The 24,734-nt window shown below is 57.8% G+C and overlaps 1 protein-coding gene across 1 annotated transcript in view; it reads left to right on the top strand.

Annotated features, from left to right (window-relative positions):
* Positions 1-2,629: 2,629 nt before the first annotated feature.
* The window catches only part of LOC115385417 (nesprin-1-like), a 39,989-nt gene continuing 17,884 nt past the window's right edge, over positions 2,630-24,734 (top strand). Inside the window, exons 1-24 of the mRNA XM_030087408.1 lie at positions 2,630-2,705; positions 7,287-7,348; positions 12,242-12,337; positions 12,754-12,837; positions 14,483-14,575; positions 14,692-14,876; positions 15,772-15,968; positions 16,775-16,884; positions 16,976-17,011; positions 17,103-17,210; positions 17,381-17,518; positions 18,360-18,524; positions 18,594-18,706; positions 18,779-18,947; positions 19,043-19,139; positions 19,286-19,488; positions 21,636-21,800; positions 21,875-22,027; positions 22,301-22,444; positions 22,520-22,687; positions 22,831-22,989; positions 23,971-24,135; positions 24,345-24,479; positions 24,546-24,704. Coding sequence (XP_029943268.1) covers positions 2,630-2,705; positions 7,287-7,348; positions 12,242-12,337; positions 12,754-12,837; positions 14,483-14,575; positions 14,692-14,876; positions 15,772-15,968; positions 16,775-16,884; positions 16,976-17,011; positions 17,103-17,210; positions 17,381-17,518; positions 18,360-18,524; positions 18,594-18,706; positions 18,779-18,947; positions 19,043-19,139; positions 19,286-19,488; positions 21,636-21,800; positions 21,875-22,027; positions 22,301-22,444; positions 22,520-22,687; positions 22,831-22,989; positions 23,971-24,135; positions 24,345-24,479; positions 24,546-24,704 — 3,180 coding nt within the window. The remainder of the gene's footprint in view (positions 2,706-7,286; positions 7,349-12,241; positions 12,338-12,753; positions 12,838-14,482; positions 14,576-14,691; positions 14,877-15,771; positions 15,969-16,774; positions 16,885-16,975; positions 17,012-17,102; positions 17,211-17,380; positions 17,519-18,359; positions 18,525-18,593; positions 18,707-18,778; positions 18,948-19,042; positions 19,140-19,285; positions 19,489-21,635; positions 21,801-21,874; positions 22,028-22,300; positions 22,445-22,519; positions 22,688-22,830; positions 22,990-23,970; positions 24,136-24,344; positions 24,480-24,545; positions 24,705-24,734) is intronic.

The following is a 24,734-nucleotide window of genomic DNA, read 5'->3' as shown; positions in this document are numbered from 1 at the left end:
TGTGAGGAGCTCTTCCTGTGCATCTGTCCTGTGAATGCTGTTCCACCATAAAGATCTGCGTCCAGACGAACCTGAGATTTTCTCGCGCCTGTCTGTTGAGTCGGGGCGTGACACCGGTATCAAAACAAACGCTGTATTTTTACAACCAATCATACGGCCGATCAGAATGTGACACGTCATCGGCAGGCGCGGCCCCGGACAGATTTGGCAGGCCGGACACATCTGGTACCGACACCGGACACATCTGGTACCGACACCGGACACATCTGGTACCGACACCGGACACATTCGGTACCGACATCGGACACATCTGGTACCGACACCGGACACATTCGGTACCGACATCGGACACATCTGGTACCGACATCGGACACATCTGGTACCGACACCAGACACATCTGGTACCGGCACCGGACACATCTGGTACCGGCACCGGACACATCTGGTACCGACACCGGACACATTCGGTACCGACATCGGACACATCTGGTACCGACACCGGACACATTCGGTACCGACATCGGACACATCTGGTACCGACATCGGACACATCTGGTACCGGCACACATCTGGTACCGACATCGGACACATCTGGTACCGACATCGGACACATCTGGTACCGGCACACATCTGGTACCGGCACCGGACACATCTGGTACCGACACCGGACACATCTGGTACCGACACCGGACACATTCGGTACCGACACCGGACACATCTGGTACCGACACCGGACACATCTGGTACCGACACCGGACACATTCGGTACCGACATCGGACACATCTGGTACCGACATCGGACACATCTGGTACCGACACCGGGCACATCTGGTACCGGCACCGGACACATCTGGTACCGACACCAGACACATCTGGTACCGACACCAGACACATCTGGTACCGACACCAGACACATCTGGTACCGACACCGGACACATCTGGTACCGGCACCGGACACATCTGGTACCGACACCAGACACATCTGGTACCGACATCGGACACATCTGGTACCGACACCGGACACATCTGGTACCGACACCGGACACATCTGGTACCGGCACCGGACACATCTGGTACCGACACCAGACACATCTGGTACCGACATCGGACACATCTGGTACCGACACCGGACACATCTGGTACCGACACCGGGCACATCTGGTACCGACACCGGACACATCTGGTACCGACACCAGACACATCTGGTACCGACACCGGACACATCTGGTACCGACACCAGACACATCTGGTACCGACACCGGACACATCTGGTACCGGCACACATCTGGTACCGACACCAGACGCCGCTGCGTCTCTGTAACGGAGTCCAGCTGGGCCGGGCGGCCATCTTGGAAAGTGTGCCTGGTCTTGACAGGAGGAGAGAACCTGCAGAACAACAGTGACGGTTCCTTTAGGATCTACCCTGGAATGAGTTCTGTTGGGAATCAAAGAATCAAAGCTCTGGGGTGGAGAAGAGGCAGAGGTCCTGCTGACGGAGGTCCTGCTGACGGAGGTCCTGCTGACGGAGGTCCTGCTGACGGAGGTTCTCCTGATGGAGGTTCTCCTGACGGAGGTCCTGCTGATGGAGGTCCTGCTGACGGAGGTCCTGCTGACGGAGGTCTTGCTGATGGAGGTTCTCCTGATGGAGGTTCTCCTGACGGAGGTCTTGCTGATGGAGGTTCTCCTGATGGAGGTTCTCCTGATGGAGGTTCTCCTGATGGAGGTTCTCCTGACGGAGGTCTTTCCTCCTCCAGCTGCTGCTGAACCTCCGTCATCGTTCAGGAAACCCACCGAGGTTCAGATGAGATCAGTCTGACTGCTGAACACACACACACAGACACACACACACACAGACACACACACACACACACACACACACACACACACACACGTTTGTATTTCTGTCCTTGTGGGGACCTTCCATTGACTCCCATTCATATCTAGCCCCTAACCCAGACCCTGACCCTGACCCTGACCCTGACCCTGACCCTGACCCAGACCCTGACCCTGACCCAGACCACCACACAGCCGAACCCTAAAGAAATGTTTTGACCTTTGACTGTTTTCAGTAACAACAACATGGTGAAGAAAACACTGTTTCCCTCATGAGGACCGGAAGAAGGTCCCACAAGGCACATCCAGCAGGTTTTTCTATCCTTGTGGGGACATTTGGTCCCCACAAGGATAGGAAAACCTGCACACACACACACACACACACACACACACACACACACACACACACACACACACACACTCTGCAGCCTGGCTGTGACCTCACGCCTGCTGCGAGCTGATTGGTGGAGCTGGAGCTGATTCCTCTCCAGTCTCAGATGCAGCTCGTCCTCTCGTCCTCTCAGGCTCAGCGGGACGGAGGGACGGAGGGACGGGGCTGCTGCACGCCAGCCTGTGTGTCCGAGCTGTCCGCGGCGGCGTGTGTGTGTGTGTGTGTCAGTGTGTGTGTGAGTGTGTGTGGGGGGGAGGGGCATCGCCGGGGAAACGGATCCGGATCTGTTTGCTTCCCCGCTGGATAAGGGCTTTTCTCACCACACACACACACACACACACACAGACGTGTGCGTGTGTGTGTGTGGGCTGCTGACATGCACGGAGCCGTGCAGCAGCGTGGACAATGTCTCACATCAAGGACGCCTCCGTCAGCAGGACGTCTCTCAGCCTGGTGACGGGAGTCTTCCAGTATCTGCGCGGTAAGTGGGGCAGCAGTGTGTGTGTGTGTGTGTGTGTGTGTGTGTGTGTGTGTGCGTGTGTGTGTGTGTGTGTCATGCCTCACTGGGTTCCCTGTGCTGTAGCGTTGGCCGGAGGTTCTGCTGAGTCACGTGACCTGCTGCCTGAGCCGCCGCTGTAGAGATGGACTCAGTGCAGTGTGCAGCGCCGTGCACCACACCGTGCACGGCGCGCACGCCACACCGTGCACCACACCGTGCACGGCGCGCACGCCACACCGTGCACCACACCGTGCACGGCGGGCACGAGCACTCCCAGCATCACGGCTCTCCGCTGCTTCATGCATGAGCTGCTATGAATGAAAAGAACTCCAAGGTTCCCCTGCAGCGTTCTGCAGAACCTTTACTACAGTGTTCTGCAGTGTTCTGCAGTGTTCTGTAGTGTTCTGCAGTGTTCTCCAGTGTTCTGCACGGTGTTCTGCAGTGTTCTGCAGTGTTCTGCAGTGTTCTGCAGTGTTCTGTAGTGTTCTGTAGTGTTCTGCAGTGTTCTGCAGTGTTCTGTAGTGTTCTGCAGTGTTCTCCAGTGTTCTGTAGTGTTCTGCAGTGTTCTGCAGTGTTCTGCAGTGTTCTGTAGTGTTCTGCAGTGTTCTCCAGTGTTCTGCAGTGTTCTGCAGTGTTCTGCAGTGTTCTGTAGTGTTCTGCAGTGTTCTCCAGTGTTCTGTAGTGTTCTGCAGTGTTCTACAGTGTTCTGCAGTGTTCTGCAGTGTTCTGCAGTGTTCTGTAGTGTTCTGCAGTGTTCTCCAGTGTTCTGCACGGTGTTCTGCAGTGTTCTCCAGTGTTCTGTAGTGTTCTGCAGTGTTCTGTAGTGTTCTACAGTGTTCTACAGTGTTCTACAGTGTTCTGCAGTGTTCTGCAGTGTTCTCCAGTGTTCTCCAGTGTTCTGTAGTGTTCTGCAGTGTTCTGCAGTGTTCTCCAGTGTTCTGCAGTGTTCTGCACGGTGTTCTGCAGAACCTTGAGCAGAAGCCTTGGCCGCTTTTCACCACACAGAACCCCAACTGGACCAGGAACCAGCTGAGACCTGCACCGGTTTAGCGGCTGTTCTAGCTAACAGAACCGGCTGGAGGTTTGCATGTTCTGCTGTGGGTGGAGCTCCTCTCTGATCCTCGGTTCTAGTCGCTAAAGAAGCGTGATCTGGATCAGAGTAATCTGGATCAGACTGATCCCGTTCCGTCTGTCCAGGATCCGGTGATCCGTTCCCCGTCCTGCCGGTTCTCCGGACTGCGGCTGTTTCTGAGGATTCATGTTCTTCCTGAGCGGCTCTGCTCTGAGGGAACATCAGACTCGTGGAGTTTCAGGTTCTCAGGAGGAAATCTGGTCCAGGACACGTTTCCTGAGCCGGACTATCAGGAGCCTTTCCCGTCACCGCGGAAACCAGATCAGCTGACAATGGATCAGTGAGCGACAGCGCCACCCAGACCCAGTCCCAGACCCCGTCCAGAGAGGACTGGGGTGGACATCCTGGTTGTCCTGAGCGGTGCTGACGTCTTCCTGTCCCGCTGCTGGGAGGAGTCTTCCAGAGACCGGCAGCTGGACTCCATCCTCCACCCGAACAGGTCCCACAGGACCCGGAACCAGACCCAGACCAGGACCTGGACCTGGACCAGGACCAGGACCAGGACCCAGACCCGGAACCGGACCTAGACCAGGACCCGGACCAGGACCCGGACCCGGACCAGGACCCGGACCAGGAACCAGACCCGGAACTGGACCTAGACCAGGACCCAGACCAGGACCCAGACCCGGAACCGGACCAGGACCCGGACCAGGACCAGGACCCAGACACGGAACCGGACCCATACCAGGACCCGGAACAAGACCCAGACCAGGACCCAGACCAGGACCCAGGCCAGGACCCAGACCAGGACCCAGACCCAGACCACTGTGGTCTGCCTGTCAGGAGGCGGTGGAGGAGCCGACACCCCTCCCCCGCAGCTTCTCAGATCTTTCGCAGATCATGTAATCCACTTTTAATCTGGATCGACCTTCAGTTCAGCAGGATCACTCTGATCCCAGCAGGATCACCCTGATCCCAGCAAGATCACCCTGATCCAAGCAGGATCACCCTGATCCCAGCAAGATCACCCTGATCCCAGAAGGATCACCGTGATCCCAGAAAGATCACTCTGATCCCAGCAGGATCACCGTGATCCCAGCAAGATCACCCTGATCCAAGCAGGATCACTCTGATCCCAGCAGGATCACCCTGATCCCAGCAAGATCACCCTGATCCCAGAAGGATCACTCTGATCCCAGCAGGATCACCCTGATCCCAGCAAGATCACCCTGATCCCAGCAGGATCACTCTGATCCCAGCAGGATCACCCTGATCCCAGCAAGATCACCCTGATCCAAGCAGGATCACCCTGATCCCAGCAAGATCACCCTGATCCCAGAAGGATCACCGTGATCCCAGAAAGATCACTCTGATCCCAGCAGGATCACCGTGATCCCAGCAAGATCACCCTGATCCCAGCAAGATCACCCTGATCCAAGCAGGATCACTCTGATCCCAGCAGGATCACCCTGATCCCAGCAAGATCACCCTGATCCCAGAAGGATCACTCTGATCCCAGCAGGATCACCCTGATCCCAGCAAGATCACCCTGATCCCAGCAGGATCACTCTGATCCCAGCAGGATCACCCTGATCCCAGCAAGATCACCCTGATCCAAGCAGGATCACCCTGATCCCAGCAAGATCACCCTGATCCCAGAAGGATCACCGTGATCCCAGAAAGATCACTCTGATCCCAGCAGGATCACCGTGATCCCAGCAAGATCACCCTGATCCCAGCAAGATCACCCTGATCCAAGCAGGATCACTCTGATCCCAGCAGGATCACCCTGATCCCAGCAAGATCACCCTGATCCCAGAAGGATCACCGTGATCCCAGAAAGATCACTCTGATCCCAGCAGGATCACCGTGATCCCAGCAAGATCACCCTGATCCCAGCAGGATCACTCTGATCCCAGCAAGATCACTCCGATCCCAGCAAGATCACCCTGATCCCAGCAGGATCAATCTGATCCCAGCAAGATCACTCTGATCCCAGCAAGATCACCCTGATCCCAGCAGGATCACTCTGATCCCAGCAAGATCACCCTGATCCCAGCAGTATCACTCTGATCCCAGCAAGATCACCCTGATCCCAGCAGGATCAATCTGATCCCAGCAAGATCACCCTGATCCCAGCAGGATCAATCTGATCCCAGCAAGATCACTCTGATCCCAGCAGGATCATCGTGATCCCAGCAGGATCATTCTGATCCCAGCAGGATCCTCCTGCAGAGGAACCGATCCAGCACAGCGGGGAGAACCTCACTGTGGCCTCCTGAAGCAGGGCGGAACCTGCTGGAGAACCTGGAACCTTCTTCACTCTGCTGACGGTTGGAGAGAGTATCCAGAGTGGATTACTTCCTGTGGGAGGTTGGAGCCTGATGGAGTCATCTCCAGGCCATGTGTCTGCTGGACCACGTACCGCACCCGGTGGACCTGATCAGCCCTGCTCCTCGGCTGGTCTGAGGTACATGGCGAGGGCAGAAACATGGCAGGGAGACGACTCGATCACGCTCCCGTCTCCCACCTCTGTCCATCAGTTACTTCCTGGTCCCAGCAGCTGATCGGTGGAACGGATCCTTCGGTTCCACCTGGTGTTCTCCACATGGAGATCTGTTCCATTTAGAACTCTGCTGATCCGGATCAGCTCATCTGGAGACTGGATGAGTCTTTATACTGAAGCTGTTCTGTGGCCCGCTGGACATGATGGGTGTTTGTGAGGCTGGATCCAGCCTCACTGGATCCAGTGAGGCTGCAGCTCACAGCCTCACTGGATCCAGCCTCACTGGATCCAGTGAGGCTGCAGCTCACAGCCTCACTGGATCCAGCCTCACTGGATCCAGTGAGGCTGCAGCTCACAGCCTCACTGGATCCAGCCTCACTGGATCCAGCCTCACTGGATCCAGCCTCTCTGCACCGACCGCATTATCCCACTGCTCTGCTGATCACACTCCTGGATTTACCAGTCTGGGATTAATAAAGTCTCTCTCTCTCTCTCTCTCTCTCCCTCTCTCTGTCTCGCTCTCTCTGTTTTGCTCTCTCTCTCACACCCTCTCTCTCTCTCTCCCTCTCTCTGTCTTGCTCTCTCTCTCACTCTCTCTCGCTCTCTCTGTTTTGCTCTCTCTCTCACACCCTCTCTCTCTCTCCTTCTCTCTGTCTTGCTCTTTCTCTCACTCTCTCTCTCGCTCTCTCTGTCTCGCTCTCTCTCTCTCTCACTCTCTCTCCCTCTCTCTGTCTTGCTCTCTCTCTCTCTCTCTCTCTCTCTAATCCAGCTTCTGAATCCTTCTTTCCCTTTTGAAGAACTAATTTTCAAGATCCGATCCAATCCGAGAGCCAGGATCTGCTCAGATTCCAGCTGGATCTGAGTTCTCCTGTGAGACCTTTACAGGGTGCCGTGGTCCTCTGGTCTGGGTCCGGTTCCTCCCGGTGTTCTCTGGCTGTTCCCTCCAGCCGCCGGCTCATCAACGTTCTCCGTTCTTCTGTTCCAGACGAGCAGGAGGCGGTCCAGAAGAGAACCTTCACCAAGTGGATCAACTCCCACCTAGCAAAGGTAGGCCCACTGGACCACAGGACCGGGGGGGCCAAGGGGGTCAGGGGGGGCAGAGGGGGCCCGGGCGGCCGAGGGGGACCCGGGGGGCCGAGGGGGACCGGGGGTACCGGGGGGCCGAGGGGGACCGGAGGGTCCGGGGGGCCGAGGAGGACCGGGGGGGACTGAGGGGGTCCGAGGGGGGCCGAGGGGGCTGGGAGGGGGAGTTTGGTCCTCTCGGAGGTCAGAGGTCATAATCAGGCCCCTTGCTGTCTTGTGGGCTGTTGGACTAATGCCTGTCTGGATCAGGTGATCTTGACGCTCTGCTCTGTAATTTGACACCTGGATCCTCAGCTTCACTACCAGCTGTGTTCTCCAGCTGCAGTCCAGAGGAGGTTTTCATTCATTCATTCATTCATTTTTTATTCATCTGAGCGATTTGCAACAGCTTTTACAAAGTACATTACTGGTGGATACGTCACGTTTGCTCAAGACGAGCAGCTGCAGCTCAGAGCTGCTGGTTGGCTGCCGGAACTGAACGCCACATCCTCAGTGTCTGACAAAACAACACTTGCTAATATGTGTACTCATATAAATAAACACATATATATACACTCACACATATACATTCATATATACATACATAAACATATAGATACACATATATACGGGAGGGAGTAGCACTTCAGGCCCATCACAGCAGCTTGACCTGATCTGTTTTCATGTAGATTGTTCCACAGATCAACTCCACTTCTTGTGATGAACATTTGTTTCATTGTAGTTCGGACATAGTGCTTTTGGAAATTAGTTTTAGCTCTGAGATTGTACTCGGTGTCTTTGTGACTAAACATTAGTTGGATTTGGATGGGTAGCATACCGTGTCTAGTTTTAAACATTATTAAAAGAGATTTTAGTTTTATCAGGTCATCGAGTTTCAGGGCTCTTGATTCCAGGAACAGCGAGTTTGTACGATCTCTGTAACCGAGGTTATGGACAGTACGTACTGCTCTTTTCTGTTGCACAGTGAGAGTGCAGATAATTCTGTAAGTATTCCCCCAGACTTCAAGACAGTAGGCAATATACGGCAGTACCAGAGCGCAGTAGATGGTGTAACGTGATTTGTAATTCAGAAAATACCTAGATTTACCCAAGATGGAAATACACTTTGCAATCTTGGAATCAATGTGAGCGATGTGGGGTTTCCATGACAGCTTATGGTCGAGCACAACACCTAAAAAGGCATGCGTATTAACCATTTCTATAGGTTCATCGTTTATTTTCATAATCACGTCAACATTGACTTTTTTATTAGAAAATATCATAATTTTTGCTTTTTTAAGGTTAAGTGAGAGTTTATTTTCATTAAACCCATTTTTCATTGTATCTACTTCGGAAGTGGCCTCGAGCAGCAGCAGTGAGAGGTCTGTACCTGAAAGAGGATGGTAGCGTCATCAGCAAAAAGCACTAACTTAGCTTTCCCTGAGACATTGCACTGATCATTTATGTACAGCAAAAATAACAATGGTCCTAATACTGACCCCTGGGGGACACCGCAGGAGATACACTTTAACAGTGACTTATTCACCCATTTGCACATATTGCTGCCTATTTCAATTTCAATGTATTTTTGTACAGCCCAGTATCACAGCAGCAGCTGCCTCAGAGGCTTCAAGACGTTACATTGGTTGGTAAAAATTTCAAAGATTGATAAAGACTTTGATAATAACAATGAATCACAGTGTAGTGTTGATATAAACAGTCACAGACAGAACAGAGTGAGAACGTTGACATCAGACCAATAAACATGGTGGCATGAACAGTCCACAGCATGACTGAACTGAGTCATGTTAGAATGTTAAAACAATAAAAACAGTGAATAAGCATAATGTTAATATGTCAAATTCACAGTAAGGAGACAAAACGAAGCAACCACCGCCTTAGACCCTCACATCCGGCAAGAACAAACTCCAGAAACCCAGTGGGAGAAGAAGAGATCTTGGGGAGAACCACAGTATGGAGGGATCCCTCTCCCAGGGACGGACAGCTTTGGCAACAGCTAGCATGAGACAATAAGAAGTAAAGCCTAGGACTATGTTGAGGACAGTCCGTTGGACGGTCCAGCACAGGAACCACGGATCCCAGAAGTAGAACCGAAGCCAGTCCGCGGGCAGGACCGACAGGAGTGTCCTCCCGGTCCGGACGGAGCTTGTTCGTAGGCCCTCGTAATAGTGGAGTCAGCAACTGAACCTGGAGAAGACTCCCCCTCGAAGGGGGGGACAGCAGGGGAAAGGCAATGAAGGGACTAAAGGGAAGAACATTCAGACATTAGAGGACAGGGCTCAGTGCACCGTACTTCCCACAGCATTCTAGCTCCTAGGGCAGCTTTTAATAATGATGGTTTAGAGTCCCTAGCTGACCTGATCATAGGCTGCATCGAAGAGAAACGTCTTGAGCCTCACCTTAAATGTGGAGACTGTGTCTGCCTCTTTGACACCACTTGGAAGCTGGTTCCATAAAAACGGTGCCTGATAGCTAAAGGCTCTTCCACCTAGTGTCCATTTAGAGACTCTAGGAGTCACCAGTAACCCTGCATTTTGAGAGCGAAGTGCTCTGATTGGTTGATAAGGCGTTAAAGCATCTTGGAGATAGGTCGGAGCCATCCCATTTAGGATTTTGTATTTGTGATGTAAGAATTAAGCCAATGGAGAAAAATGCCTCTAACACCAAATCTTTCCAACTCTCTTATCAGTATACTATGATCAGTGGTATCAAAGGCTTTTTTTAAACCGATGAATATTGCCAGTGTGATTTCTTTGTTTTTTTAATGTTGTTCCTCACGTCTTCAGCTACGTCCATCAGGGCCACTGCAGTTGAGGAGTACTTTCTAAAACCATACTGCCTGTCCTTTAAGAGCTTGTATTTATCAATAAAGTTGGTCAATCGTACTGTGAACAGTTTTTCTAAGATTTTTGAGAATTGTGATACTAGTGAGAGGTTCTGTTCTCTTATCAGGTTCTACCTGAAGGACGGTGGAACCTTTATCTCTTCCTGTCTCTCTGCAGTACCATCATGGACCAGGATTCAGAATCAGTGAACTAAAGTCAGAATCATGTGATGAAGAGGAACTTTGTATCTAGAACCTCCTCAGTCAGTCTGGAACCTTCCAGAACCTCCGCTCTGCTGCCCCCTGCTGGACAGAACTGGGTACAGAACGATCCGTACCAGTTGAACTTCGGCGTCAATTTACCGCAGTGACTTTTCACAGCCTTCCTGCTGTGTGTGTGTGTGTGTGTGTGTGTGTGTGTGTGTGTGTGTGTGTGTGTGTGTGTGTTTTCGTTCTCGTATTTCTATCCTTGTCGGGGCCAAATGTCCCTACAAGGATAGCAAAACGTGGAACGACGTGCCTTGTGGGGACCTTTTTCCGGTCCTAAGTAGGAGAAACAGTGTTTTCTTGACCATGTTGTTGTTACTGAAAAAAGTAAAAGTGCAAAAACATTTCTTTAGGGTTAGGCTTTGTTGTGGTGTGGGTTAGGGTTAGGGTAAGGGTCAGGGTTAGGGGCTAGACATGAATGGGAGTCAATGGACGGTCCCCACAAGGATAGAAATACAAGACTGTGTGTGTGTGTGTGTGTGTGTGTGTGTGTGTGTGTGTCACTGGCAGTCTCTGCCATGTCCAGATGGAGAACTGAAGGTGGAGATGGTTCCCTGCAGGTTCCCTGGTTGTTTGTGCTGAAGTCAAGCTGCAATTCTGGGAACTTCCAGCAGGGGGTGATGATGCTTGTTTATGAAAGAACCCGAGTCCTCTTCCTCCTCATCATCCAACCAGACTGTGCAGCCATCACTTCCTGGTCCATTGGTCCATTCACAGAATCCCAACCAGAAAAACTAAAAGCCTCATAAAACGAACAACAGTCACCTTTGAGTTAATGTATGAAATCCTGTTTTTAACCTGTCTTGTCCAGCAGGGGGCAGCAGAGCGGAGGCCTGGCTGCTGGAAGACAGATCATGATTTAGGAGGAGCCTGTATGTAGAAGTAGAGAGTAGAGAGTGTACAGTAGAGTAGAGTAGAGAGTAGAGAGTGTACAGTAGAGTAGAGTAGAAAGTAGAGTAGAGAGTAGAGAGTGTACAGTAGAGTAGAGTAGAGAGTAGAGTGCTACTTTATCACTCCCAAACTGGATCATTTCGGGAAAAAGCTCCTCTAGATCACATGATCTCTGACTGACTGATTCTGAGTCCTGGTCCACGATGGGACTGCAGCGGACAGGAGGACAGAGGGACAGAGAAGACAGGAGGAGAAACAAAGAGACAGGAGGACACAGAAGACAGGATGAGAGACAGAGGGACAGGAAGAGAGAGAGAGAGAGACAACAGAACAGAGTAGAGCAGGAAGAGAGTAAAGGTTCCACCGTCCTTCAGTCAGAGCCGAGCCTCCAGAACCTGAGCAGAGAACAGAGAACCTCCTCTGGACTGGAGCTGGAGAACACAGCTGGTAGTGAAGATGAGGATCCAGGTGTCAAATTACAGAGCAGAGCATGAAGAGGGATTAAAGATCAGCCTAATCATGACCTCTGACCTCTGAGAAGAAGTGAAGTTGTTTTGTGGATAAGATCCTGACCAGAGAAGAGAAAGGTCGGCGTCCGTCCTGTCTCTTCTCTGGTCAGGACCGTCATCATCATGAGACGGCGTCCGTCCTGTCTCTTCTCTGGTCAGGACCGTCATCATCATGAGACGGCGTCCGTCCTGTCTCTTCATGCATGTGAGGACGGGACGTGATCAGCTGACTCTTCTGTTGCTCCTGCAGCTGCATGACGAGTCTCCTTTCTTTTCTTGGACTGGTCTCCTGCTTTTCTTCGAGCTGTTGATGTGATCTGGTGCGGAAGTGGCGTGTCAGTCATAAGCCTCTGTTCTGGTCCCCAGTTCAAACCCCCTCTGGAGGTCAACGACCTGTTCGAGGACATTAAGGATGGGGTGAAGCTCCTGGCTCTGCTGGAGGTCCTGTCTGGACAGAGACTGGTGAGTCTGCTGCCCCCGGTGGACGCTCCCATCACAGCGGGACATCAGAGCTGCCACGGGTCGGCCAGAGGTCAAGGGTCATGCTCAGTGACCTCTGAGCTGTCGGCTCGTGGTTTAACCTGCAGGTTACCAGGTCAGGCAGCTCTTCGAGGTTTATGGACTGGACACACACACACACACACACACACACACACACACACACACACACACACACACACACAGTGTGAGGCTGCAACATGACGCTTCTGGTGAGTCGAGGTTCAGTCACCCGCCAGGTCCGTTTCACACCGCAGACCATTATTTTGTAGGTTCAGCGTAGAAACAGTCCAGCCACGCCGCCACGCTGCGGTTTGGTGGCGCGGTGGTTCAGTGACAAAGCATTTGAACGAGCTCTGCTTCTGTGTTCTGGTCTGAAGCCGTGTGAACAAGGCCGCCAGCTGAAGAGGATCCACTGGGTCTCCAACATCGGCACCGCCCTCAAGTTCCTGGAGGGCAGAAAGGTAGGCAGCCGCCGGCGCAGTGGAAGGTACGGTCTGTAGAAGGTAGGGTCAGTAGAAGGTAGAGTCAGTAGAAGGTAGAGTCAGTAGAAGGTAGAATCAGTAGAAGGTATGGTCAGTTGAAGGTATGGTCAGTTGAAGGTATGGTCAGTAGAAGGTAGAATCAGTAGAAGGTAGGGTCAGTAGAAGGTAGAGTGAGTAGAAGGTATGGTCAGTAGAAGGTAGAGTCAGTAGAAGGTAGAGTCAGTAGAAGGTAGAATCAGTAGAAGGTATGGTCAGTAGAAGGTAGAGTCAGTAGAAGGTAGAGTCAGTAGAAGGTAGAGTCAGTAGAAGGTAGAATCAGTAGAAGGTAGGGTCAGTAGAAGGTAGAGTGAGTAGAAGGTAGAGTCAGTAGAAGGTAGAGTCAGTAGAAGGTAGAGTCAGTTGAAGGTATGGTCAGTAGAAGGTAGAGTCAGTAGAAGGTATGGTCAGTAGAAGGTAGAGTCAGTAGAAGGTATGGTCAGTAGAAGGTAGAGTCAGTAGAAGGTAGAGTCAGTAGAAGGTAGAATCAGTAGAAGGTATGGTCAGTTGAAGGTATGGTCAGTAGAAGGTAGAATCAGTAGAAGGTAGGGTCAGTAGAAGGTAGAGTGAGTAGAAGGTATGGTCAGTAGAAGGTAGGGTCAGTAGAAGGTAGAATCAGTAGAAGGTATGGTCAATTGAAGGTATGGTCAGTAGAAGGTAGAGTCAGTAGAAGGTATGGTCAGTAGAAGGTAGAGTCAGTAGAAGGTAGAGTCAGTAGAAGGTAGAATCAGTAGAAGGTATGGTCAGTTGAAGGTATGGTCAGTAGAAGGTAGAGTCAGTAGAAGGTAGAATCAGTAGAAGGTAGAATCAGTAGAAGGTATGGTCAGTTGAAGGTATGGTCAGTAGAAGGTAGAATCAGTAGAAGGTAGGGTCAGTAGAAGGTAGAGTGAGTAGAAGGTATGGTCAGTAGAAGGTAGAGTCAGTAGAAGGTAGAGTCAGTAGAAGGTAGAGTCAGTTGAAGGTATGGTCAGTAGAAGGTAGAGTCAGTAGAAGGTATGGTCAGTAGAAGGTAGAGTCAGTAGAAGGTATGGTCAGTAGAAGGTAGAGTCAGTAGAAGGTAGAGTCAGTAGAAGGTAGAATCAGTAGAAGGTATGGTCAGTTGAAGGTATGGTCAGTAGAAGGTAGAATCAGTAGAAGGTAGGGTCAGTAGAAGGTAGAGTGAGTAGAAGGTATGGTCAGTAGAAGGTAGGGTCAGTAGAAGGTAGAATCAGTAGAAGGTATGGTCAATTGAAGGTATGGTCAGTAGAAGGTAGAGTCAGTAGAAGGTATGGTCAGTAGAAGGTAGAGTCAGTAGAAGGTAGAGTCAGTAGAAGGTAGAGTCAGTAGAAGGTATGGTCAGTAGAAGGTAGAGTCAGTAGAAGGTATGGTCAGTAGAAGCGGCCGCCACTGCCATCGCCGCTGCCGCTACCGGTGAACTTGTTGTTTTAGCTCTCTGTTATCACCCTCACTACTTTTCACCGTCACTTGTTTGTTTTGCTCCATCATTACTTTTTGCCGCTGTGTTCTACGAGCGTCTTGCTCCACTAAATGTCTCCTGTGAGAGATTAATAGTCTTCTGTTCTGTCCTGTTCTTCTCTTCATGTTTCAGATCAAACTCGTCAACATTCACGCCACAGACATCGCCGACGGACGACCTTCAATTGTCCTTGGCTTGATCTGGACCATCATCCTCTACTTCCAGGTAACGTTCTGCCAGCTGACAGCAGACTCAGACCAGACGTCACCACAGCGGGTCCCTGAACGTGACCCTTGACCCCGGCCTGTGCGGTGAAGCATGTTGTGTCTCCCGGGCGTCAGATTGAGGAGCTGACCAGCAACCTGCCAGCCCTGCAGGCCCTGTCCTCCAGCGGCTCCTCGCTGGACAGCGCCGCCGGCGCCGGCTCCGGGACGGGAAGCCCCGCCCCCAAGAGGAAGGCGGGCAACAAGCTGCAGGGCAACGCCAAGAGGGCGCTGCTGCGGTGGGTGCAGAGCACGGCAGCCAGGTAGGGCAACAACCCCGACCTACACCCAGCACTGACCAACAACCAACCCGTCAACCCCGACCTACACCCAACCCTGAGTCTACACCCAAACCCGACCCACACCCAACCCATCAACCCCGACCTACACCCAGCCCCGACCTACACCCAGCCCCAACCTACACCCAACCCTGACCTACACCCAACCCCGAGTCTACACCCAAACCCGACCCACACCCAACCCGTCAACCCCGACCTACACCCAACCCTGACCTACACCCAACCCCGAGTCTACACCCAAACCCGACCCACACCCAACCCGTCAACCCCGACCTACACCCAACCCTGACCTACACCCATCCCCGAGTCTACACCCAAACCCGACCTACACCCAACCCGTCATCCCCGACCTACACCCAGCCCCGACCTACACCCAACCCGTCAACCCCGACCTACACCCAGCCCCGACCTACACCCAACCCGTCAACCCCGACCTACACCCAACCCCGACCTACACCCAACCCCTTAACCCCAACCCGTCAACCCTGAGACTACACCCAACCCAGAGTCTCCACCCAACCCCGGCTCTACACCCAAACCCGACCCACACCCAACCCGTCAACGTCAACCTCAACCCCGACTCTACTGTCACCCATAGATACTAACCCCACCTGTCTCACTCTAAACCTAACCAAGTGACAGTAACAGAACAGGGTCTATGTCCATTGGTTCGGACACACACACACTCACACACACACACACACACACACACACATCAATGGTTTATTTCGATGTGACGGTTCATGTTCTGCACCAGAGTTTTACAACATTTGTCCAGAATGTTCCTGATACCGAGCAGCAGAACCTGAAGCCCCGCCCCCCCAGCACCACAGCTCTCAGTGCTCCACCCGTGTTCCAGGCACCTCGGGGTGGAGGTGAAGGACTTCGGGCCCAGCTGGCGTGACGGCGTCGCGTTCCAGGCGGTGCTCCACGCCCTCCGGCCGGACCTGGTGGACCTGGAGGCGGCGCGGCGCCGCAGCAACCGGGAGAACCTGGAGGACGCCTTCGCCGTGGCGGAGAACCGGCTGGGGATCCCTCGCCTGCTGGATCCAGAAGGTGATCTGCTCCACCCTCCAGGAGGCCCACCCTCACTCCACCAACAGCAGGTGGAGGCAGCTGGTGGGCTGGGTAGAGCCACCCGGCCTCCTCCACCTGACCGGTGTGTGTGTGTGTGTGTGTGTGTGTGTGTTCTTGTATTTCTATCCTTGTTGGGGCCAAATGTCCCCACAAGGATAGCAAAACGTGGAACGACGTGCCTTGTGGGGACCTTTTTCCGGTCCTAAGTAGGAGAAACAGTGTTTTCTTGACCATGTTGTTGTTACTGAAAAAAAGTAAAAGGTCAAAAACATTTCTTTAGGGTTAGGCTTTGTTGTGGTGTGGGTTAGGGTTAGGGTAAGGGTCAGGGTTAGGGGCTAGACATGAATGGGAGTCAATGGACGGTCCCCACAAGGATAGAAATACGAGACTGTGTGTGTGTGTGTGTGTGTGTGTGTGTGTGTGTGTGTGTGTGTGTTTGTGTGTGTCTGTGTCTGTGTGTGTGTGTGTGTGTGTGTGTGTGTATGCGTTTTTCTATCCTTGTGGGGACCAAATGTCCCCACAAGGATAGAAAAACCTGCTCAATGTGCCTTGTGGGACCTTCTTCCTCATGAGGGAAACAGTGTTTTCTTCACCATGTTGTTGTTACTGAAAACAGTCAAAGGTCAAAACATTTCTTTAGGGTTCGGCTGTGTGGTGGTCTGGGTCAGGGTCAGGGTCAGGGTCAGGGGCTAGGAAATGCATTATGTCAATGAGTGTCCTCACAAGGATAGAAATACACACCTGTGTGTGTTTGTGTGTGTGTGTGTGTGTGTGTGTGTCTGCAGATGTGGACGTGGACAAACCGGACGAGAAGTCCATCATGACCTACGTGGCTCAGTTCCTGAAGCTCCAACCGAACCCAGAACAGCGGGAGATGGAGGGACGGCAGGACGAGGTGGGACCGCGTCGGGCGCGGGAGCCGCAGCTTGAGCCCCGTCCCTGCTGTGTCCTGCTGCTCTGATCGTCTCTTGTCTCTGTGTCTCCAGCAGTTCGGTCCTCAGGACATCCAGCAGATGCTTGAGGTTCGTCCAGCGGGACGTCCCGGGTCTCTCATGTGAAGGACGGAATCCAGAGGCCGCATGACCTCTGACCTCTGACCTCTGACCTCTGCAGAGAGAAGAGAGGAAGCAGCTCCGGGAGCTGAAGGTCCTCCTGGACCAGCTGGAGAGAGACGTGCTCCGAGCTCAGGGCTCCGACGGAAACCTGACTGACAAATACCAGGTGAGCAGGACCGGCGGATCCCGGTCCAGGACCGGCGGATCTCGGTCCAGGACCGGCGGATCCCGGTCCAGGACCGGCGGATCTCGGTCCAGGACCGGCGGATCCCGGTCCAGGACCGGCGGATCCCGGTCCGGGACCCGGGACCCAGCACCCCTGTCCTCTGTCTACAGGCCTTCAAGAGCTTCCGGGTGCAGCTGGAGGTGAAGCGGAAGCTGACGGAGCGGCTGCTCCACCCGGTCACCGCCGAGGGGAGGCTGTCGGTGGACCAGGCCCTGCTCAAGCAGGCCTGGGACCGGGTCTCGGCCCGGGTGAGACCCCCTCCCTGGTTCTGCACGGTTCTGAGCCGACTGAGTCCCAGATGTGACCAGGTGGGACCAGAGGCAGCTCAGTTCCACAGCTGGTCCCTGATCCGGCTCGGTTCCACAGCTGGTCCCTGATCCGGCTCGGTTCCACAGCTGGTCCCTGATCCGGCTCGGTTCCACAGCTGGTCCCTGATCCGACTCGGTTCCACAGCTGGTCCCTGATCCGACTCGGTTCCACAGCTGGTCCCTGATCCGGCTCGGTTCCACAGCTGGTCCCTGATCCGGCTCGGTTCTACAGCTGGTCCCTGATCCGGCTCGGTTCCACAGTTTGTGTCTGATCCGGATCGGTTCCACAGCTGGTCCCTGATCCGGCTCGGTTCCACAGCTGGTCCCTGATCCGGCTCGGTTCCACAGCTGGTCCCTGATCCGGCTCAGTTCCACAGCTGGTCCCTGATCCGGCTCGGTTCCACAGCTGGTCCCTGATCTGGCTCAGTTCCACAGCTGGTCCCTGATCTGGCTTGGTTCCACAGCTGGTCCCTGATCTGGCTCAGTTCCACAGCTGGTCCCTGATCCGGCTCGGTTCCACAGCTGGTCCCTGATCCGGCTCGGTTCCACAGCTGGTCCCTGATCCGGCTCGGTTCCACAGCTGGTCCCTGATCCGGCTCGGTTCCACAGCTGGTCCCTGATCTGGCTCAGTTCCACAGCTGGTCCCTGATCTGGCTCGGTTCCACAGCTGGTCCCTGATCTGGCTCGGTTCCACAGCTGGTCTCTGGTCCGGGTCGTTCTGACCCAGAGGATGGTCCTGATCATTCCGGGGACTGACTCTGGTCCTGGGTGTCCCCTGCAGCTGCTGGACTGGCACGTCCACCTGGACCAGTCCCTGCCGGGTCCTCTGGGGGAGACGGGGGCGTGGCTGCACCGGGCGGAGACGGCGCTGCGGGAGGACGTCCCGGTCACCCAGACCCCCGAGGAGACGGCCAACGTCCTGCAGAGGAGGCTGGACCAGCACAGGGTGAGTCCAGAGGACACGGGACACCGGGACACTGGGACACCGGGACATGTCTCTGTGTGTCCCCCGCAGGAGGTTTTGAAGACGCTGGAGTCCCACAGACAGAGCTTCCAGCAGATCCACCGGGACCGGGCGGTGAACGGCGTCCCGGTCCCCCCAGACCAGCTCCAGGACCTGGCAGAACGGTACGGTCCGGTTCTCGGGGACGCCTCCGTCCTCCGCGGCTCGTTCCAACGCGGACCGTGTTTGATTGACAGCTTCGGGGCGGTGTCCACGGCGTCCCACACCCACCTGATCCGGATGGAGTTCTGGGAGACCAAGTTCCGGCTCATGGCCTTCCTGGCGCTGGCCGAGTCCAAACTCAAGTCCTGGATCATCAAGTACGGGAGGCGGGACTCGGTGGAGCTGCTGCTGCAGAGCTACCTGGTGGGCGGAGCTCCGGGGCGCCGGGGGTCTGAAGGGTTCTGAAGGGTTCTGAAAGGTCCTGCTTCACGGGCGTGCGGTTCTCCTGTCCGTCCCAGACCTTCATCGAAGGCCAGCGGTTCTTCGAGCAGTACGAGCGGTTCTCCAGCGCCGTGAAGCGGGCCGCCGACATCTACGTCCGCTCCGACGGTTCCGGTAAGACCTTGTCCTGTCCGCTCCGGCTGTCTCCTCGGGGTTCTCCTCGGGGTTCTGCGTTCTGCACGGCGGGTTCCACACAGTTGTACCGTTACCGGACGCCCGGCTGGGCCGCTCACCGAAGGGCTCCGTGTTTGATTCCCCAGCGGACGAGGCGGAGGGCGTCAGTAAGTTCCTGAGCGACGCGGCGGCGCAGTGGCGGAACCTGGTCCTGGAGGTCCGCAGCGTCCGCAGCATGCTGGACGAGGTCCTCAGCAACTGGGACAAGTACGGCGGGACGGTGGCGGCGCTGCAGGCCTGGCTGGAGGACGCCGAGCACATGCTCAACCAATCAGAGAGCGCCAAGCGAGTGAGCACACGCACGCCCCGACCGGACCGTACCACCAGAACCCGACCGGACCGTACCACCAGAACCCGACCGGACCGTACCACCAGAACCCGAGAACCCGACCGGAACGTACCACCAGAACCCGACCGGACAGTACCACCAGAACCCGACCGGACCGTACCACCAGAACCCGAGAACCCGACCGGAACGTACCACCAGAGCACGACCGGACCGTACCACCAGAACCCGACCAGACAGTACCACCAGAACCCGACCGGACCGTACCACCAGAACATGACCGGACCGTACCACCAGAACCCGAGAACCCGACCGGAACGTACCACCAGAGCACGACCGGACCGTACCACCAGAACCCGACCGGACCATACCACCAGAACCCGACCGGACCGTACCACCAGAACCCGAGAACCCGACCGGAACGTACCACCAGAGCACGACCGGACCGTACCACCAGAACCCGACCAGACAGTACCACCAGAACCCGACCGGACCGTACCACCAGAACATGACCGGACCGTACCACCAGAACCCGAGAACCCGACCGGAACGTACCACCAGAGCACGACCGGACCGTACCACCAGAACCCGAGAACCCGACCGGAACGTACCACCAGAGCACGACCGGACCGTACCACCAGAACCCGACCAGACAGTACCACCAGAACCCGACCGGACCGTACCACCAGAACATGACCGGACCGTACCACCAGAACATGACCGGACCGTACCACCAGAACCCGAGAACCCGACCGGAACGTACCACCAGAGCACGACCGGACCGTACCACCAGAACCCGACCGGACCGTACCACCAGAACCCGAGAACCCGACCGGAACGTACCACCAGAGCACGACCGGACCGTACCACCAGAACCCGACCGGACCGTACCACCAGAACCCGACCGGACCGTACCACCAGAGCACGACCGGACCGTACCACCAGAGCACGACCAGACAGTACCACCAGAACCCGACCGGACCGTACCACCAGAACATGACCGGACCGTACCACCAGAGCACGACCGGACCGTACCACCAGAACCCGACCAGACAGTACCACCAGAACCCGACCGGACCGTACCACCAGAACCCGACCGGACCGTACCACCAGAGCACGACCGGACCGTACCACCAGAACCCGACCGGACCGTACCACCAGAGCACGACCGGACCGTACCACCAGAACCCGACCGGACCGTACCACCAGAACCCGACCAGACAGTACCACCAGAACCCGACCGGACCGTACCACCAGAACATGACCGGACCGTACCATGAACCGGACCGTACCACCAGAACCCGACCCGACCGTACCACCAGAACATGACCGGGCCGTACCATGAACCGGACTGTACCACCAGAACCCGACTGGACTGTACCACCAGAACATGACCGGACCGTACCACCAGAGCACGACCGGACCGTACCACCAGAGCACGACCGGACCGTACCACCAGAACCCGACCGGACCGTACCACCAGAACCCGACCGGACCGTACCACCAGAACATGACCGGACCGTACCACCAGAGCACGACCGGACCGTACCACCAGAACCCGACCAGACAGTACCACCAGAACCCGACCGGACCGTACCACCAGAACATGACCGGACCGTACCACCAGAGCACGACCGGACCGTACCACCAGAACCCGACCAGACCGTACCACCAGAACATGACCGGGCCGTACCATGAACCGGACTGTACCACCAGAACCCGACCGGACTGTACCACCAGAACATGACCGGACCGTACCATGAACCGGACCGTACCACCAGAACCCGAGAACCCGACCGGAACGTACCACCAGAACATGACCGGACCGTACCACCAGAACCCGACCGGACCGTACCACCAGAACATGACCGGACCGTACCATGAACCGGACTGTACCACCAGAACCCGAGAACCCGACCGGACTGTACCACCAGAACCCGACCGGACCGTACCACCAGAACCCGACCGGACCGTACCACCAGAACATGACCAGACTGTACCATGAACCGGACTGTACCACTAGAACCCGACCAGACTGTACCACCAGAACACGACCGGACCGTACCACCAGAACACGACCGTACCGTACCACCAGAACACGACCGGACCGTACCACCAGAGGGTCAGGCTTGGGTTCTGTGTCCTCTCAGGACTTCTTCAGGACGTTCCCTCACTGGATCCAGCAGCACATGGACATGAACGACGCGGGGAACTTCCTGATCGAGACCTGCGACGAGACGGTGTCCCGGGACCTGAAGCAGCAGCTGCTGCTGCTCAACGGCCGCTGGCGCGAGCTGTTCGTCAAAGTCAAGCACGTAAGACGGAGCTTCGGCCGGCCGCCGCCGGGCCGCCGGGCGGCGCCGCGCTGAGCTCCGCCCGTTCTCCGCAGTACGCCCGGGCCGACGAGGTGGAGAGGCTCCGGCGGGATTACCAGGACGGCATCAGCACCCTGAAGGCCTTCCTGGACGCCACCGACCAGAAGATGACGGCGCCCGTTCAGGTGTCCTTCCTGAACATCAGGGCGCTGGCGCAGGACGTGGAGGTAGGTCCCGTCCCGGGAGTCCCTTCCTGGGGGTCCCGTCCCGGGGGTCCCGTCCTGGGAGTCCCTTCCTGGGGGTCCCGTCTCGGAGGTCCCGTCCCGGGAGTCCCTTCCTGGGGGTCCCGTCCCGGGGGTCCCATCCCGGGGGTCCCGTCCCGGGAGTCCCTTCCTGGGGGTCCCGTCCCGGGAGTCCCTTCCTGGGGGTCCCGTCTCGGGGGTCCCGCCACGGGGGTCCCGCCCCGGTTCCGTCTCACCGCCTTCCTCGCCTCTCCGCAGGAAATCAAGCTGAAGCTTCCGGCGATGGAGGCGGCGTGCAAGGCGGCGAGCCGCACGGCGCAGCTGCTGAGCAAGGACGCCCCGGAGGACGAGCGGGCCGCCATGGCCGCCGTCATGGCCGCCGTCAAGGAGCAGCTCGGCAAGGTGCGTCCGGGGGGCGGGGTCAAGCCGCTCAGCCAGACGTCGCCGTGTCCCTGTCCTCACCTGGCCGTCCCCCAGGTCCGGGACAGATGTCTTCCTCTGCTCAGAGACGTCCAGGCGCTGCTGCCCCCACTGGAGGACATGGAGAAGAACATCAGCGGCTTCTACCAGGCTCTGGAGAAGGCCGGCGCCGTCACCGGCTCCGCCCACTCCCACGGCGCGCTGGACGTCAAGCACAAGTGCCAGGTGACGTCCCATCCCCCGCCGTCCCCGGGGACGTCCCCTCCCCCGCCGTCCCCGGGGACGTCCCCTCCCCCGCCGTCCCCAGGGACGTCCCCTCCCCCGCCGTCCCCGGGGACGTCCCCGCTGACTGAGCGTCCGTCCTGCAGGAGCTGGCCACCTTCACCCACAGCTGTAAGAAGAGCCTTGGCGCCGTGGAGCGGAGCCACCAGAGCGTCCAGAGGGTCCTGAGCAGCAGCCGCGCGCTGCAGCACCTGGACCTGCGCCTGCTGCAGGGCCGCGTGGCCCAGCTGCAGGCGTCCTCCCAGGTGAGGCCCGGGGCGGCGGGCGGGGGCGGGGCGGCGGGCGGAGGCGGGGCGGCGGGCGGGGGCGGGGCGGCGGGCGGAGGAGTGGCGGCGGGCGGAGGCGGTACGGCGGGGCGGCGGACGGAGCCGGGGCGGCGGGCGGGGGCGGGGCGGCGGGCGGAGGCGGTACGGCGGGGCGGCGGACGGAGCCGGGGCGGCGGGCGGGGGCGGGGCGGCGGGCGGAGGCGGTACGGCGGCGGCGGGCGGGGGGGCGGGGCGGCGGGCGGAGGCGGGGCGGCGGGCCGGGGGCGGGGCGGCGGGCGGAGGCGGTACGGCGGGGCGGCGGACGGAGCCGGGGCGGCGGGCGGGGGGCGGGGGCGGCGGGCGGAGGCGGTACGGCGGGCGGAGGAGGGCGGCGGGCGGAGGCGGGGCGGCGGGCGGGGGCGGGCGGCGGGCGGAGGCGGTACGGCGGGGCGGCGGGCGGAGGAGGGCGGCGGGCGGAGGCGGGGGCGGTGGGCGGAGGAGGGGGCGGCGGGCGGAGGCGGTACGGCGGGGCGGCGGACGGAGCCGGGGTCGGCGGGTGGAGCCGGGCGGCGGGCGGGGGCGGGGCGGCGGGCGGAGGCGGTACGGCGGGCGAGGAGGGGCGGCGGGCGGAGGCGGTACGGCGGGGCGGCGGACGGAGCCGGGGCGGCGGGTGGAGCCGGGGCAGCGGGTGGGGGCGGGGCGGCGGGCGGAGGCGGTACGGCGGGCGGAGGAGGGCGGCGGGCGGGAGGCGGTACGGCGGGGCGGCGGACGGAGCCGGGGCGGCGGGTGGAGCCGGGGCGGCGGGCGGGGGCGGGGCGGCGGGCGGAGGAGGGGCTGCGGGCGGCGGCGGGGCGGCAGGCGGAGGCGGGGCGGCGGACGGAGCCGGGGCGGCGGGTGGAGCCGAGGTGGGCGGAGCCGGGTCGGCACTGCTCACAGTGGGTGTGTGTGTGTGCCTGCATGTGTGTGTGTGTGTCCTCTCAGAACATGATCCAGGACTCCACCCAGTGGCGGCAGCAGGTGGAGGCCAACAGCGGCCTGATGAAGCGCTTCGACGAGTCCCGCCTGGACCTGGAGAAGGTCCTGAAGACGGCCCAGCTCCACCTGACGGAGCAGGGAGACCCGGAGGAGCTGCTCCACAGGCACACGGTGAGGGGGTGGGGGTGGAGCGGGGGGTGGAGCTGTGGAGGAGCTAGGGAGGAGCTGAGGGTGGGGCTGGAGTGGAGGGCGGAGCTGAGGGTGGAGCTGTGGAGGAGCTGAGGGTGGAGCTGTGAGAGCCCCCGGTGGAGGCGCCCCCCTCCCCGCCTCTGGTGCAGCGGGTGGTGCGGCGGGCGGAGACCCTGAGCTGTGTCTTGCAGGCGTTCTTCGGCCAGCTGGAGCCGCGGCTGCTGAGCGCCTTCCTGAAGGCGTGCGACGAGCTGAGCGACATCCTGCCGGCGCAGCAGCAGGGGGCGCTGCAGGACACGGTGCGGCGGCTGCACCGCCTCTGGAAGGTAGGGGGGGGGGGCGCCGGGGTCCGCCCCGGACCCGTCTGACGGACCGGCTTCACGCCTCCCCAGGACACCCAGGCGGAGGCGCCGCTCCGCCTGCTGCGCCTGCAGGTGGAGGCGGAGAGGATCCGGCTGCTGGCGGCGCTGCAGGACTGCCGGGCCGAGCTGGACCGCGAGGACGGACAGCTGGACAGCCTGGGCAGCGAGCGGCTCCTCAGGGAGCACCGGGTGAGGGTCCTGCGCCCGAGACCCGTCCTC

The sequence above is a fragment of the Salarias fasciatus genome, unplaced genomic scaffold (genome assembly GCF_902148845.1).
Source record: "Salarias fasciatus unplaced genomic scaffold, fSalaFa1.1, whole genome shotgun sequence".
NCBI classification, from domain to species: domain Eukaryota; kingdom Metazoa; phylum Chordata; class Actinopteri; order Blenniiformes; family Blenniidae; genus Salarias; species Salarias fasciatus.
This window is presented reverse-complemented; position numbering and strand designations above follow the sequence as displayed.